At 38.2% G+C, this 18,458-nt stretch overlaps 2 protein-coding genes across 4 annotated transcripts in view; both read right to left on the bottom strand.

The window, feature by feature from the left end:
• The window catches only part of atp2b2 (ATPase plasma membrane Ca2+ transporting 2), a 160,550-nt gene extending 150,019 nt beyond the window's left edge, over positions 1-10,531 (bottom strand). For both annotated transcript variants that reach the window (XM_088089278.1, XM_088089292.1), the window contains exons 1-2: positions 10,389-10,531; positions 8,597-8,784 (exon numbers count right to left, since the gene is read on the bottom strand). The gene's annotated coding sequence lies outside the window, so the exon portion shown is untranslated. The remainder of the gene's footprint in view (positions 1-8,596; positions 8,785-10,388) is intronic.
• A 4,412-nt stretch (positions 10,532-14,943) lies between these two features.
• iars1 (isoleucyl-tRNA synthetase 1) overlaps positions 14,944-18,458 on the bottom strand; it is a 73,318-nt gene continuing 69,803 nt past the window's right edge. For both annotated transcript variants that reach the window (XM_042506187.2, XM_042506179.2), the window contains exons 32-34: positions 18,217-18,363; positions 16,937-17,089; positions 14,944-16,074 (exon numbers count right to left, since the gene is read on the bottom strand). In XM_042506187.2, the coding sequence (XP_042362121.2) occupies positions 15,992-16,074; positions 16,937-17,089; positions 18,217-18,363 (383 nt within the window). In that variant the 3' untranslated portion in view covers positions 14,944-15,991. The remainder of the gene's footprint in view (positions 16,075-16,936; positions 17,090-18,216; positions 18,364-18,458) is intronic.

Raw genomic sequence — 18,458 nt, 5'->3', positions numbered from 1 at the left:
TGGGTGTTTCTGCTTACAGTGGTACCCATCATCATGCATCAGTTTACTGGTAGTCCTGCAGCAGCCACTGCAGCCAAACAGTACTAAAGTGAACTTTAGCAGAAGTAAGGAAGATGCTTGCAAAGCCAAAAAACCCACAAAAACTCACTGACAATCACTTATGTCATTCGGTTTTTGAGAAGACTGTGAGACTTTAAAAACAACAGATCTTAAACACAGGCACTGCAGTGCAGCATTTGCTGTTGCACTGTGACCTTGCAGAAGAAGCGGGAAATCTTAAACCTAACCTAAATCTTGATAAAACCAATAAAGCGGGGGGAGAATGCAGTGGAAAACGCCATGAAATCCTGACCATTTTACTAACTGTATCTCTGTGTGTTTTCTGCCAAAAAAAATGATGTTCAGAGAGCCCCCCTGCACTTATTGAAAAATCAACTCATACTGACAGCAGGTGCTTAGTGTGTTACTTTATCTGACGAAAAAAACGTTGAGTGTCAGATGCAATGGCAACATTACAAATATCCTCTCTCTGACAGGTTACATAGATAAATATTTATTAAATATAATAAATATTGGAAGCTTTGCTGCATTGTCTGTTTTACTCCACTGCATTTGGTAACAAATAAATCTGCAGTCTTTTAAATAGCCTCCCAATATTAGGGAACAGATAGTACCAGGTTAACATAAACTCATGGTCATCATAATTAAAACTTGGTTAAAAATCCTTTCGTGTTTAGCCTCTGCATATTTGGTTTCAAATCCTATGTAAAAATCTACAACCTGTAGACATTAGGCAAAACTTGGCATGTTCACTGGTGACGTTGTGCCAAACCCGTACTGCAGTTATCTTCACTTTTGCCTCTACGGCAGGGGGTTCATTTCATGCTGGTCTCCTTGCAATGAAAAACTCTCAGCTGTCAAGTGGCTGGCTAGTCAAGAATATTCTACAGTTTGACTGATAATAAAACAACTTCTCAGTAACCTTTTACAGCATGTCTATGATTATTGTCCTGCTGATTTGCCTTTACATAGGGGTCATGTGTAAAGAGAACATGGACTCTAACACCCTCAAACACCAAACGTCAGTTCTTTAAGAGCATATTCAGGTGTATCACCACCACCACAGCATGTGAGCGGAGCGGTGAGAATTTCTGCTCCTTGCTCACCGAGCTGTTTGTTACCTCCTCTTTCCCACTGAAAGCTGCTGCAAGCCACTTCAGGCTGCTCTGCTCAATGTCCTTTCATACTCAACTCAGATTTTACCTCGCTCCACTCCAATTGCTCAATGCTTGCTCAAAAAAAAAAAAAAAGAATCTACATTGTATTTTAATGTTGTTCACAATACTATTTAGCAACTCAGGGATGATAGACCCGTTTGTTTCTTGTTTGTGGCTACTTAATTAATAAGAACCAGCATCACTGTTTAATTGATAAAGAGCAGTGAAAACGATAAGATACAGCAATCAGTATGTTAACATGTGGCTCATCACACTTATGATCATATTCAGGATGTGGTGTTTATGTGACCACAGAGAAATCAGGTCATTCATATTCCCAGTACAAATGATAAATACTTGCATCCCGGTAACTGATGACTGCTTTGTATTTGTGCAGGCACAATGTTTACAAGATAAACAGTCAAGTTAGTAACAATTAATCTGACACTCACATTCTGAAACTGTTATACTTGTGGCTAAAAATTAATCCACTTTCACTTTTAACAGGCTTTTAGAACTATTAAATGCCAACAGAGCATTGTAGACCTGGTTCCTCTACCTCATCTGCAGCAATGGGAAATAACAGTGACAGGAAATTTTACACAGATCCTTTACTTTGACAGAGTTGTCATGAAGGAGTTCCCTGATTCAGATTGGAAAGACAATTTCTGTATAAACAGTCTCTTTTTTCAGGCTCTGTGACACAGTTGAGCCGTTCATGCGACCAGAGGAATCAGTACGAGCACCGGTTCCATCACCAAAGAGAGTTCCTGTCGTGTTGTACAAACTGGGCCTTAGGGGAGAGTTTTGCTAAGTTGTTCACCAATTTTGGGATTCACAGAAGCACAGTCAAGAAATGTGCGTTTGTGTTTTGTCATGGTACGGTAAAGAAAGCTGTGAGCAACTTCATAAAATACCCCAGCCAAGAGAAAGTCATCCAAATAGCGAAGCACTTTCAACGGGCCTAAGGACTTCCACAAGTGATCAGATGTGTAGATGGAAGCCCCGTAAGGTATGCTATACTTTAACTCTTTCATTACACAAACACAAAACTCTTTCTTTCTTGTTGCTCAAGAAGTGACACTTTCTCTGCTGACATTGCTGTTACCATGTAATCAAGGTAACAGCTGCACCTGTGCAGATAGTCAGCGGCCCTCAATAACAGAGATAAGGTGTATACGTGCCACAGTACCACAGTATCCCGATTTCCTTTGGACTACTCCACCTCACATATTGGGGTCTCTCATAAACAGGATAAGGTCTTATCCCATGGTCTGTAAACAGGATATGGTGTTAACATGCTCAAACACATAAACAGGATACCCCAATAACGGGTTATTCACGTGCATGTAAACGCACTGAATGTGATTTAAAAGCAGAAACTATATGAACTGGTCTTTGCAGCCAATATTTACTATACATTAACACTACACATTTTCTGAAGAAGCAGCAGCACAGTAGCAATGCATCAAAATTTGAAATGTAGTGCTGCCCTGATTACTACAATGCATTTGCTACAGAACAGCTTGTCCAGGAAGCACAGTGACAACACGTACAACACAAGGACACCTTCAATGCCACAACAATTCCACACAATGACAAATGATTGTGACTTTTGCATAACCTTACTGTTGTACAGTATATCACTGTGAACATCAATGCACACCCCCAGAGAAGCTGTTTCAATCTGGGTTGCAGATATTTTTCCAACAGATCAAGGTTCTTCATATCTCCAAGTCCTACTAAAATGTCTTTAATATGCTAACCCCATGACCTGCAGCATAACACTGGCCCAAAAACCATTTCATTTCTTTATTGCCAATGTGATACTGTCGAAGCAATATAAATCCCATATCCCCATCCCAGTTCACAGTGCAGTTATAAATGACCTCTATGTTGAGCTACCCATAACTGTATGAACAGCTGTCCCTAAAACATGAACATGAGGTGGAGATGAATTACCTCCTTCTTTGACCTACTGGACAACAGAGAGTAAATCCTCCAACACAGCTGTCAACATATCTTTAAGATTAAAAATACCATAATATGCTAATAAATTGGAGTGGAAATTCAGACAGCCTTTGCAGTTCAGATGTTTGCTTGGCAACCACCCTACATTCACTGGAAATTTTCACCAGAAAGATACACTGTTTTCTATCAACATTTCGATGACTAACTTATCAACAGTGGGCATGACATCCTGAGTCCCATTTCGTAGTGTCTACAGCTTTTTTCAATGTGCTACACAGACAAACAATTAACTTAGACTGAAAGAGACAGTTTCCAAAACACGGTATAAGAAAGCTCATTAATGGAATCAAGGTTCAATCCTGAACTTATTTCCTGAAACTCTATATACTTCATTTTTACATGCTTGCAATTATCTGTGGCCGCTGCCAGACAGTTACAGCTGTTTAATTTGTTTAAATTTGCTGGGCAAAACTTAATACTACTTCTAAACTGTCATCATCAGAAATGTTCTATACATGAAAGAATGAGCACTTATAGCTTAAAGTCATATACCAATGAGTGTCCGCCCTACATGGGATTTCACAAATCGTTCAAAGTAAATATTATTTGTAGTCGCTTACAAGAACAGCATATATAACTTTTTTAAGGTTGGGGAAAATCTGTGGTTATAGTCAACAGAAACCAATATTTACTGATGGTAGGAAACAGGAAGCCAGCAGTTGTCTCCTAATATTTGTTGTTAAACCATTCTTCCATGACGACCTTTCTCTGCGGACTTTGGGGTTCTATAATGACACAACATGACTTCCTCTTTTGCTCCCTATGGACAAGGGTCATACCTCGTACAGCTGCTAAAGGGCTTTGTTACTTGTTTTTGGTTATTTGCTGAAATGACTGATGCTGTCCTTTTCTTCTTGGGAGGACAAGTTCAGCTTACAAGGCACTACTTTCATTACAAACATATACATGTATTGTGTATAGAGTATATACACAAAGGGAGCATATATTGTCCTGAATTTCGCTCATCTGTTGATGTTCCCAAATAATAGGCTGTCACTGAGAATTTTGCAGTGAAAATTGAGTCTTAGATCATTTTTGGGGACTTGGGAATTAGCATTATAATTTGCACCAAACATAGGAAAACCATATTATTTTCAAAGGAGACACTGAGAGGATTATCCAGAATGGGGAAAAACTGAATAATGTCATTTCATTAACTAGTTTACACTTTACTTGTTTCACTTTAGTTCCACAAATTTATTCTATGACTTTCTCTTCTGTGTGTGATACTGGAATTTACAGTAACTACTAATTGAAGGCAAGTTCACCTCTATAGTTTTTATGAGTTTTACTATGTTATCCCTCACAGGTATTAGGTGCATCTATAAAATAAACAAAAATATATTTCCAATCTTTTCAGGATTCAATCAGTAGCAAATACCGAGAAATACGTCCTCCAACAACTTCTCAAAGGAACTGGTTTTATCCCTTTTTTCTGTACCTAATAATACACTAAAATGACGATAACATTTTTGCTTGAACATGCTCTTTTTTTTATAGATTCAATTCATTTCTGCCAATGTGAATTTAGCAATTAGCTATCCCTTTCACAAACATGATGTGCACTGCCACCATGCAATTTAAAGTCTCCCACTCTTTCCTAATGCCACACAGACATGCACGGTGAAATCTGGGGGAGTGCAACATAGAACAGCAAGTCAGCAGGAAGGAACTTAGGTGACCACTCAGGAGGTACCTGCTGTGCCTCATACATGGCAAGAATTTTAAGCCTAGGAGGCAAGAGTATGAAAGTCAAAAATCCTAAAAACAATGCATGTATACATACGATAATGAGAGCATTGGAAAGTAATATATAGACCAATTTTAGTTCTATCACAAGTTATCTATTTACAAGTTTGTCACTTACATTGTTGTAATGCGCAATTCATCGAAAATGAAATCCTGCAGGTTTCTTTAGTCTCACTGACGGCTTTGTTGAGCAAAGGGTTTGACCTGAATGCACCTAAAACAAACAGCCCACTGTAAGCTCCCTAATGTGCGGTTTACCCTGGAGTCTAGATTATTTAACTGCTAGTGCTGAAAGTCCACTTTTGCCAAGACTCAGAAATCCAGTGAGTTGACCCAACATGGCCAACAATAGCATAATTAGGCATTCCTTACATAATGAGGTAAACAGTAGCACAAAGCTAAATTGGGTAATAAAACAAATGTATAAAATGTGGCTGCTTATTGAAGGGTATAGTGCAATCTGGTAGCTACAATTGGAACAATTAAACACACTGCACCCAAGTACTTTAAGGGCACTGTTGGCAAGCAGTGCTATCAGTCTTTCTAGGTGGCTATTAGCACAACAGCAGTCGGTTTACAGGTCAAAACAGCCAGATATTTTTAAGGCCATACTGCTAACATCAAAATGGTGAAATGAAAACATAACAGTTTTTCAGCTTAGGTGTGTTGGTAATTTAAACAATGTGCCCTTCACAGGAGAATGGCTGCATTCATCCAGTAAACACTGTGCCTCACACTATATGAGAAAATCCTGGCCACATTAGTGACACAAATTTAAAAAGTATGTCAAATTTCACAAAAACAGAATAAGAAACAGAAGCTGCTTCAGTGTAAACAACATAAATCGCCTATCTAGTGCCACAAAGATGACTTTTTTGAAAGAAAAAACTGCAGACTGTAGCAGTACAAAACTGAACACTTAAAGATTTAGAAACAGATATGAAATAGCTGTGATCTCAGGTTTTTAATTGGCACATCTGGACAGCCAAAAGAATGATGCTTTTCAACACTGTGAGATTACACGTTGAAAAACATGAATTCAATCAGGCTCCCGAGTGAGGTGGAAAGAGGAGGAGGATGGAGGAGAGAGAGAACAGAGAGAAAATACACAAGAAATATAATCAGAGACTGATTTTTCATCCATCTGTGCAGAGATGCTGTGAGGACCATAATGCCTGCAATTGTGTTTTTGATGGTAGCAGTGAGAACTGGCCATGGATAAATCAATTCTAACACTATGCAATGATATGCAAATAACAGAAGGAGCACTGAATCTGCAGCAGTAATAAACCGGCCCTAATGGTTCATTAGAATTCATGACTTTATTAGCTAATTAAGTATCTCATGTGCCAATGCTTGTGTAAACACAATTTTTTAAAAATGTTAGGGTTTTTTTTCCATATTTACCCAAACTTTCTGCAAAATTTCTACAGCTAGATCAATCACTTAACCAACCATTAGAAACTGCACTACCTCTATAGGATACTAAAATACAGCCAAACACACACAAAGCATTGCTAACACAAAGTAATTATGTACGCAGTATTAACTGGCAGTGTCAGAGGAGCAGCAGTAATTGAGCGACTGTTTGTGAATAAGATAAATGAGGATGGCAGTCTGCATTTCAAATTCAGATTTCCATATATATACCCTTTACCCAAAGGAAGATTGCTTTTTTTTTTTTACACAGTGGGTCTTGTTTTCATAGTTTTGGCCAATACTCCTGCTGGGTATTATGGGATTTTACTCACTAGTTTCACTGCTGGAATCTGGGAACATGGCAACATTGGTAGCCAGAGCTTCACAACAGAGCCAAAAGAAACAGGCATCTAAAGCAGTGCACTAACTACAGTATGAGGTAACTATGCAAAGCCTAAACAGTTGTTTACAACAGTTCAGGAAATAATTACAGTGTCCACCTTTCTTCTTACTTCAAAATAAGTGATTTAAATATTGCAATGTGGTTTAAAGGTGGCTTAAAACCAGTCACTGTTTTCTTTCCTTTTTATTGGACTGTTGTGTCTCCAAATCTCATGAAAATATTTTACTGAAACTGATAACAAAAGGACAAAAATCAGTAAAAGTTTCAAAAGAAAAGTTTTATCTGAACAGAAGTGGGGAATCAGCATATCATAACTACCACACAGTTAAACAGATTAGCTGTTTTCTATTATGACTTTAGATAAAATGACTAAAAATCTGTTCATAAAATTTTGTTTTGTGAGGTTTGAACACATGGAAGAACAAAACAAATACTAATGACCTCAAAGTCCATTTGTAAAGGGGCTTCATGTGAAACACTCCTACATCTTATCATCGCAGTGTACACCTACTTCAACTAGAGGAAGAATCAGATTCTGTTTCTAATATAAAACTAAATAATACTTTAAAATAAACCTATTTCTTCTTCCACTGCAGGCTCCTTGTACAATAGGTGTCATTGCATTGCAGTGATTTGCATTGGTTCACCTTGGACACTATGACTGCTGACAACTGTAACAATTAACCTTGCACACAGCAAAAAGTGCAAATACTCAGCCACAGCTGGTGACAACAGTTACACTTACAGTGTAATAATAATGATGCAAGGGGCCCTTTTAATCCCAGAGGCGTGAAGTTGGCTGTCATCAGAAAGTCCATAACAACCATCATAAGCACCCAGTTAACAAACTAAATGTTAAATTTATCACTTCAGATTTACAGTCAATGAAGTGGAAGTCAGCCAATAACACTGGTCAAAATCTGTTGTATTGTATTACATTTTCACTGTTATTGTACATTTATTATGTCTTTAGATGTTTAGATTTACTTGTCTTAAGACATTTGGATTTCGGTTATTCAAGGTTGAAAAGTAAAAGTTTAGTAGAGTCTTAGCCTAGAAGAAAAAGTAAACACAAAAAATAAACATTCATAATGTAAACGCTGGGTATGCAGTACCTTTGTTAATTACTTTCAGATTTTTATGTATTTTTACTATATTTAATGATTATTTTGAAATATGTCCTAAAACTGGGCTATATGATCCTGGTCTATATCAGGGCTAAAGCTTGGAGACCATGGTCAAATGATGTCTGTTGCTCAGTGGGAAATGCATTGGTGCCACAAAAGAGGCACAAACTGGAGCTACTCTGAGTCCTGCTGCTCTTACTGGAAAGTATTAAGACCAGAAAATAGGGCATCCTGTTATATCATCAACCTATCATTAACTTCAAACTGTATAATACGAAGAAAAGAAGATGCACCATGTTGCATGTGCAGCAGCCATCCACAGAAATAGAAGTGGAAAATAAAGTAACTGGTTGCATCCATCCCCTCTGTTCCACTGCATACCTGCGGCAGAAAGCACGTCTCTGTGGCAACGACAGCAGACAGAAAGGGTAGCAACAGCGTGTCATTCCTGCCGACGCATCTCACTACGGATGCCAGGGCATCTCCCATTATCACCGACTCCTCATCTGACAGCGGTCTCCTAACAACCATGACACGGACAAACTAAAAAGGGAACGCGCAAAACTAGAAAGTGAAGCCCTATCTCCCACCGCCACCCCCACTAGCTGAATATGTGGGTGATATTTTCCCAAATCGGAAGCGTGTCCTACCTGTTTCTGCTGTTCCAGGAGGGAGAGGAGGAGGAGGAGGAGCAGGCGCATCAGGATGAAGATAGATGCCGCATTTAGAAGATGAGGAGATAAGGGAGAGCGAGCTGTAGCAGGGACGCGGCGGTGCTCCCCTCAGTCACGACGCACATCCCGACACTTCGCGCTACTTTTGGCGCACAGCTTCAGTCCTGTGTGCGGACAAGGAGCACAGTGGTTGCGCAATATTATATGAATTGTATCTCTACTCCACAGAGACGCTTACAACAAGTAATGTAAAGGAGGGTTAACCACGATGTCGGTTATTTAGGTTAATAACTAAAATGGACTGTATGGTCATGTACATAATCATAACATCACCTAAAACTGATTGTTAGACAGGATCGGAAATGAACTTTTTTGACTTCCTTCCACTTTGGCTGATGCACTCAATAATACACCTTTTTTTCGCTGGTAGGTAAAGCAAATCTAGCAGCCACTTGCATATTTTACCAGCATTTGGCTGGTGCTAATTTCCAGCCCTGCTAATATAGTGTTTCTAAGCAGCATGAACTAATTAAACGGGGGCTTTACTGTGAGCTTTCTCAACGCTTTCCGTTTATCAAACGTACAATTTTGCTAATAATATCCTTTAAAGAGCTAACGTTGGCTGGCGTTACAACAGTTGACGTTAGCTTACACACAATGTTAGCAATACGTGACGACGCTGAAGTTAGCTTCCGTTTGTAGTTTCCGAATTAGCAGTTGAAGGGAGAGTTTAAGGGGAAAAGTAACTTGCACTACATTGACGCAAATACAATAAATGTTTCACAAATCAGAAACTGTGTTTTATCAACTCCAAACTTTCTGGGATAATCCAGTTCAGATTTGACATGTCTAGCCTATATATATTGGTTTTTGACAGAGACCAGGTCTAATGTGGTCTACTTTTCAAAGTATAGTGAAATCGTCTTTTTTTGGTTTCAAAAACTTAAAACTTTGTTTTTATGAACCGTGAGCTTCTCTGAGATTATCTAGTTCAGATTTGATCTAGTCTATATATATTGGTTTTAGACAAAGATCAGACCCAATTTGGTCTACTTTTCAAAAACATGGTAATCTAGTTCAGATTTTACCTAAATAAAGTGTTTTTTTATCTGCACCTAGTCAACATGAAAAAATGCGGTGTCATCTTCCTTTTTTTTTGCACAAATAGAATAAAGGTTTCACAAATCTGTAAGTGTTTTATTCAAACTTTAGCCTCTATGGGATAATCTAGTGTAGATTTGACCTGTCTATATATATTTATTTTGACAGAGAGCAGGTCCAATGTGGTCTACATGTGGAAAAACACGGTGAAATCTTTCCTTTTTTCATGTTCACAAATAGAACAGCAGTTTTAACAAATCTGTATGTTTTACATGCTTTCACAACAGTGCCAGGTGCAAAAAGCCGAGGATCCGTCGTAAGGTAATGTTAGTCACTTTCCCCTTAACTCTCCACTTATAAATCGGAAACTGACTTCAGCGTTGTTATTACGAACAGGCATCTAATGAACTTTTTTTTTGCTCTGAGGCCCAATTTTATCTGATCAAAGCATTGCAACAACCATTTTGATCAACGCAGCTATTGTTTAATTCATTTCCTGTAACGTGGCCTACTGCTGTCTTTGCTGACTGGTGTTTGTGATTTACGCATCACTAGCTAACGCAAAGTGCATTAGAGAATGAATGCTAACTTCAAGCTAAAGCTAGCTTACTCGTATTTGTTTTTCTCATCAGCAAACTCAAAGCCTAACCCAGAAAACAAGCCTTACCGCAGTTTCGTAGACACTTCTAGATTCGTACACATTATTCCAATAAAGTCGAATAAAAAATCTCCCGTTTTTGGCTCAGTGTAGACTAAAACACCTATCAAAAGTCGTTGCTCGTTTATTCCACATAATAAAGATGAAGATGGCTGCCGGAAGAGACGTCAATGTCAACTGCGATAAAACGTCATCACTATCTTCTGGCTGGTGTTGTAGAGGGCGCCTGACAAAAATACACACATTAAAGGAGGAGGAAAGATACATTAATCTGATGACAAAATCCAAATTACATTTATGAAAAGCTGGACAACTGGTCTGCTTTATTCCTTCGTGTTGTTTTTTTCATTGGCATTTGTTTTTATACAGATCCTTTTATTTTGCAGGGCTGGACTTTTCCAGTTGTGACCATAATGTTCATTTTACAGTTAAAAAATGAACTTGTCAGTGTTTTCTCGTGGAAAATTTTGGAATGAGCCTTTTTTGTCTCTTTTTGTTTTTAATAATAATAATTATTATTATTATTATTAGGGGCATTTTGCCAGAATTTGATCAGTTTGGAAAAAAAATTGTTTGAACTGTCAAGTGATTGGAAATCTTCTGCATTTGAGTGTTATGTTTTAATATAATTGTCAATACACATGGACATCAGGGCTTTATGCAGTCTTTTTAATCAGTAAATTCTCTTTTTTTTGTTGGATATGTTATGAGGGACATATAATAATGATAATAATAATAATATAATAATAATACTTATTATTATTACAGTCTTAATTCAGAGTTATTTTGTAATCTTATTACTGTAACTAGTTACTCCCCAACACTGTAGACCTAATATAAATATGTTATAATAATCTAGAAGACATATTGGCATTTGGCATTTTTGTGGGTAGGTGCAATTATGTCTTCCAATAATGGCCTGCCCAATTTATAATCTGGCCTCAAATCTGCAGTACAAGAAAAGCTACAATCCATGCATTTTTATTTTGTTTTATTTTGGCATGAAGTTTGTCACATCCAGTAATGGCAGGATTTAATATATGAAATCATGGTGCCATAGACTATGTGGCACATAGGTCACATTTTGACATTTTGTGGGTCCCCTGCTCACACAGACATTCTGGGCAATGTGGACATACTGTCCAAACAAGCTGTTAAAAGAGAAAATGCACCATAGATAGAATACAGTGTAGTTTGTAAGGTATGAATCTAGAAATAATTCATATTTACTCAAAACATATTTGGTATAATAAGAAATGGGGGAAGAAACAGGAGGTAATAATGGCCTGATAAAAAAATGATGCACATACTCTTAAGTTCACTTTGACAATTATGCATTATAGATGCAGGTTTTCAAGTCAGCCTTACAGAGACAGCTTGCCTTTTAAAAGCTTGGTAAACTGAGCTTGGGTGGTTTTTACCTCCAACATCCTTCCTTTGACTGTAAATAGTCTTTATATATTTTGTCAATTTAAGTTGCTACAAATGGCTATACTTGCGTCAGCTTACTACTTCCTGTAAGATTACAAACAGGCCACAGCCAAAGTAAAAAACATACCTCTTTTTTTCACTCTTTTACCTATTGTGCTTGCTTGTTCGAGGTTGTTTTTGCTACCGTCATTCTGCATTGGGCAACATGCAGGGCGCTGAAAATTGATTTACTGGCAGAGATTTAGATTTTTCCATTACGCAGCACACGTGTTACCGGGGTGGGCTGGTTGGAAACAGCCCTTATTGGCCTGCATATTCTTGAAAACACACCTGTCTTTATCCCGCACTGTGGCAAAACTTTTCTTCATTCTTTGCAGACTGTCACTGCGGCACACTGTAATGAGTTTCGTTGTCCATTATTAGAGTAAGATGACAGGGGTCATGTTCACCTCACCCACGCTGCATACTGTATTTCTGTGATGTCTATCAGCAGATGGGTCACTGACCTGCTCTCTTAGCTGGGCCGGGGTGTGCAGAGGCACAAATGGAGCAGCAGGAGCAGATGGGAGCGAGACGGATGAGAGGAGGATGAGACAGAGCTGTGTGCTTAATATTTAACCAGTGAAGCAGCATGCTGCTCCGCCCAGGAGGGGGGAGGATAAAATCATCACACTGAAGTGACACTGATTATAGAGACGCTGGGATTCACAGGTGGAAAGTGAAGTACTGTAATATGCTACTAACATTCTGAAGTGGCACTTTTTTTAAGTGCTAGGAGACTTTACATCCAATGGAAAATACTGCACCTTGTTAGAAATATTCCCCAAAATTGAGAATTCTATAAAGTCTTTATTCAGCTCAGTAATGCACGTTTTAGAGAATTCACTCAAACTGTAAATCTTTCTTTCTGTTCTTACGTCTTTGTTGTCTGTTTTCCCCTCTGGCTATTATTCTTTCCTTGTCCTTTATTTCTTCATTCAACTGATGTGACAATATGAAAATACTGAATACTGGAAATTTAAGATTTCACACAACAAAACTACAGTAATGGTGGCCAATATGAGAAGATTAAATGTTCAGACATTTTGCCTGTTTTTACTGTGGTGCAGTAGCTATTCCTTTAATATCTCTAAATATAGTAGGTCACCGTGGATTATGTTGCAAATCATTGAGCAGGACTGCTTTAAGCCATTATAAGATTTTGATATGATTTTTGCATCAATGTGTTGAAGAAGAAACTTTACTGTATTATTGAAGTACGAAAAAGTACAGAATCGCACTACCAGAGCGAGGCAAGCTCACCTGAACATTTGTAGACTTTCCAAACCATAATGGTGAAGGTTTCTTTTTTCTGCAGTGGTGCTACAGAGTGAAACAAACTGCCTCTTGCAATAAAGGAGCTGCAGAACCCACAAGCCTTTAAGAAAATGGTCCAACATGGGCTGTAAGATAACATCTAAAATTAAGGTCATGGTCATTTTTGTACATTAAAGTTGTTCTTTTATGTACAAGTGTGTTTTGTTGTTGCTTTTTATTGGCATGTTTCTCTGTGAGTGAGTTGTCGTGTTTGGTTGTGGCTAGTTGCGGATGTGCGTTTAATGCCTGTCCTCAAACCTTTTGTGTGGCGAAAGGAAGGACAGAACCACGATGGAAAGAAGTCCTAGACCTTGTTGTGGCGTCCCTGACAATGTCTTACATGCCTGTATTCCTGTATTTTGTTTACAACTGTATAATAATGATTTTATTTCAAATAAACTAAACTAAAAATACACTATATATCAATACTGTAATGCAAAAGCACATTCAGTATAATGTAATGAAGAATTTTATTAATATCATCCACCCCTATGTATTTTATTTTTTGTTTTACATAGGTGAAAATCTACATTGGGTATTTTGGGAAAAATATCTCTAAAGAATGACATACACAGAGATGAGCTGGTGCCCATCGGACATATTCTTGGTTAATTGTTTTTTAGCTGAGAAGCAGTTGAGTTTCCTGTGCCGGTGCTGATAGTGTAAGAGCCTGCAGAGAGTAAATGTTTATGAACATTATTAATATAGACTAAGATTAATAGTGTATTCACGTGCTTACTTTGGATGCAAATTAGTGGTAAATTTATCGTATGGTGTTGAAAAGATACAAGAAGAGAGGTTCTGCAGCAGCGCCCCCAGTTGAGAGTTACCTAAACTGCCAACAAGTAGGCAGTTCTCCCTTCTGGCCTCTTCATTAATCAACACACATGGGTCCAAACACACGCACACACACACATACATGCACACTGGAATTCTCAGTATATTGGCTGCAGACCAGTGGGAACCTGGTTTCACAGACACAGATTAACACCATGCCTGTGGACATCAGCACCCTATAAATGAACCCCTGGGAAGCCAAGTCGGTCTAACACAACGTTCAGTACTCAACAAACCTCAAGGTCACCTGCGTTCAGAGTATAATGTAATATTCATGACAACATTGAGTCTATTGACATTATTAACTGTATTTTTTAAAGCTTCAACAGGAATTACTATGCATCTTTATTATGGAATTCATTGAACACGGCACTGAAGTCTTTCCAGTCATCATGCTAAACTAAGCTAAGCTAGGCAGCTGCTAGCCCTGGCATTATAATCAGTCCCTTCAGGATTTTGCAAGCTGTTTTTCAGATTATTGAGGCCTGAAATGCCTCATTTCACTGCAGCTTTTCTAAAAAAAATTGATGCATGTTGCAATGTTTTAAAGGTTACTTTTGCAGTGAGATTGCAATGGGCAAGTGTAAATTGCAAAAATAGCTGTGATGTCTCGGATTTGGAGTGTGCCATAGAAGTAGAATCTATTTGTGATTGATGGACAGACATGAAAGTGGTATCATCGATCACATGTAACTCTTTCCAAGAACTGTACTGTCAAAATATTCCCTTAAAACCTTTATTGCAGCTGAAATTATTTTTAATTTAATTTGTTGTACTGGGTTGATAGTTAAAGAGTGCACCATGAATGAGTCAAAATGTCTCAGGCAACCAGATGAACAGAAGCAAACACGTTTATCTGCAGCAAGTCAGTCACAGACAAGATGTGTCCCTTCTGTCAAACAGAACTTTGAGTGAGCAAACAAGAAAGAAAAAAAAAGTATTGATTCTTAGTCACCTTTGATTTATTCCATTTGTCACTTAAAAGAGTATATTATCCATTTGTTGCTCTTTTTAATTGAGAACCCTTTTGTCCTTAAGGTACAGCAACCCGAAAATCCATTTCACCTTTTAAATGCCTTCACAATTGTCAGAGGATTCCCAATGCAATGAACAGAGCAGGTTTATCTGTTAAATTCTAAATTGTGTGCGAGCACAATAGGCCAAATTGGTTTCCTGATTATGAGCCACAGCAATAATTACTCTGGACTAAGCTCACCTCAAATAAGCCTCGAGAAGTAGCTTGCATAATTTTTTATCATTAGCATAATAAAGACAAAAAACCTCCACTGGTAACTGACAGCTCGACAGGTTAGATGGTTCCCTGGAATCTTTATTTCCAAGCCGAGATGCTGAAACACGACTGAATAAAATCTTTAAATCTGAAGTAAATGAACCTTTTTCTTTCTGGGTAGTTTGATGTCAGATTTTCCTTCCACCAGACAATTCCCAGTTTCCATGACCACACATCTATCCAGCTGTTAAGTATGAATAATCATTCTGTTCTTGAAGTGCATCCACTTTCTAGTGTAGAAATTATGTAAATCTCTTCTCAGTCCAGAATAAATATAGCCTGGCAACACACTGCGCTTTCTTAGAAACTGTCACTTATAAGAGGGGACAAATTAAAGACATGATGAGGGAAAGAAACTGCATCAAAGAGAACAGTACTTTAAGTTATGGCTAAATAGGATGATTAAATAGAGCTATCAGCACATCTTGGAATGCACTGAAACGCATCATAAGACCTCTTCAGGCTCATTTTGTCCCCAAAGTCATCTTAAGATATTTCAAGACATGGCTGATAGTAACTCCATGGAATAACAGTTGAGCATGAACTTGATCAGATTTCCAAAAAAAGCATCTAAACAAATGACATAAATCCACTGTGCATCAAAGGGGCTCTGGTGGGATTTTACTGGTAGAAAACTTGATTCAGGGAACCTGTGAGGCATCTGAGACAAATGTTCCCAAAGATGGCTTCTCTGGATTTATGCTTCGGCGGTTGTTGGAAGAACTCTCACAAACAGAGTTTTGGTGTCTAGAGATTTTACTGATGAATCAGCTGGCAGCTCTGAAAAACAGAGAGAGACAGAGAGAGAGAGAGAGACATTAAACAGTTACAAAGTGTGCTTGTTTATATTTTTGGCTAAAATTAAAAGTGGAGACACATTTTAAGCAACCACACAAGATCACAGTTTTCAAACTGGAAAGGTCTTACGATGCTCAAATTTGGAGGTTAGTTTAGTTTATTCAAATGAGATGATCAAAAAAAAAGGATCCAAAAAACTTTCATAAGTCATTAAGAAATGTCCTCGAAATGTTTCATACATTATGCATAACTTTATTGGATCCCAATTCTGCCATCATATCACAGCTACTTATATATGGGACATGTTAGTATTCCTCATGTTTTAGGAGCATTCTATGGACATGTTCAAGGTGCATTTTGTATGCGTGTCTCAATTGTTGTTTTTACTGCAGTTTGCTGCATGCAGCTTTGTCTCTTCATGGTCAGCTCTGTGCGTTGTACACAGACAGTTGATAACAACCCTCTGAGCCTAGCAGGTGAAGCCACTTAAAACCCATATGTATGAGGATGATAACAGCCATTTAATCAAGTGATAAGAGTAGAAGCGGATGCAATAAAATAATATTATATTGTCTTTTGAAATGTAATCAATCGCCTGACAGTAGAGCCTTCACCCTTTAATACCTTTGCTATAAGATGACATTTTTCTCTTGGCATGGGATTAAAAGACAATTCCCTAATTCCAGACCTGCTCTGGAGACTCCTTTTTTTACTCAGTGACATGTTACACAATGAAGGTAAGAACTATCAATCAGATTTATTCCTCACTGGATACATATGCCCAGAATGACTGGCCTTAAACCAGTTTACAAGTCAATATGATATCGATCATTTTCTCTCTTACCCTGCGTGAGGTCCTCGTCCAGGTAGAGTTTGAGCCGTCTGCTGCGGAGGCCGAAAACCTTGGCAGCCTCAGACAGCAGACCTGAGAAGCTGAGTCCATTCTGGCCCACTGGGTTCATCAGCAGGAGGGTGCCCACCTCTCCTGTCTGGCACTCTGGAGGAGATAATGTTGAAGAGAAGTGAACCAGACAGACTTTACTTCCTTTACAAATTAAGAAACGATTGTCTTGTTAGTGAAACTTGTTCACAAGTCCTGGAACGGTATCAAGACTAAGATTAAGCTTTGGGAAAAGGGAAGAGACGGAGAGGAGGACTGATAGGTCAAAAAGAGAGGACGCGAGATGTAGGGTCAGAGGGTCAAGGTGAAAGGGTTAAAGGATAAACCTGGATTATGTTACATATCTTTCAGTACAATTCATACAGCACATTATGAGTGCAGCTGATGCAAACGGTGGTAAACATCTCAGCATATTAATTCAACCTATAAAATATTGTGCCCACCCAAAATCATATAAAAAGTAGTATAAGGATAAGTCCTTTTTTGGGGGGCAAAAAAACAGGATTTAGCTTTCCTCTCTGTACAGTAAATATTAATCTACAGCCAAGAATTGGATATCTTAGCCAAGAACGAACACAGACAACAGCAGAGGAAAATGGCCTGTCACTATTCAAAGGTAAAAGACATGAAAGGACATGCTGGTCAACCTACCAGCATGTCTTAATATCAATAATTAACTTGTTCTTTTTTATTTTTAAAGCTGCACTGTGAATGATAGGACCTGAAATTTTGTTTAAAATATCAACAAATAAAGTAATATTATCAACAGGACATCACAAAGTAACAGTTTTGACATTTTGTCAAACACGCATAAGTATAGTGCTGCAGAGATATCAGGGTTCCTGCAGCTCAAGGTAAGTTATATACAGTATAAGACTTTTTAACACTTTTTAATGCCATTCAGAATAAAGTTTACCACCAAGTTTCTCATAACCAATGTTGGGGGACAATTTTATTTTGCCCAAATGTTTATTGTAACATAAAACATGATGGGTTTTTTTTCGCCAGTGAAAATAGTTAATCTATGTAAAATGCTGAAAAAAAACAACCCTTTTCAGAGTGTAGAAAGTGTCACTGTCCTGTGATGTCACTTGTACGTCGAGAGGCGATAGTGAGTCTCTAAAGGGTCTGCAAAGGTTTGACTACACAGACTAAAATTTGTCAGAGGGATGACTGAGTCACGATAGCTGTGTGTTAAGTATATTTTGGTGTATATTTCTCACCAGCTGGTTGTGCGTTGCAGAGCAGCAGGTTCACGTAAGGACACAGGAGGGTGTCTGTGGTGGGGGCGGGGCCAGGGGAGGATGAGCCTGAAGTCACTGACAAAGTTTTACCGCTTAAAGTCTGAAGGTCCATTTTGCTGGTCAACTCTGTCACAAACACACAAGCACACAGAGGACTTTCAGATTTTCATCTGAGTTACTATGGAGACCAAAAACTTAGATGTTTTCAGTGTTATCTTGAC

The sequence above is a fragment of the Plectropomus leopardus genome, chromosome 2, assembly GCF_026936395.1.
Source record: "Plectropomus leopardus strain MGB_pleo_1.0 chromosome 2, ASM2693639v1, whole genome shotgun sequence".
Taxonomy (NCBI): domain Eukaryota; kingdom Metazoa; phylum Chordata; class Actinopteri; order Perciformes; family Serranidae; genus Plectropomus; species Plectropomus leopardus.
The sequence above is the reverse complement of the archived record's forward strand: the minus strand, read 5'-3'. Positions and strand labels throughout refer to the sequence as shown.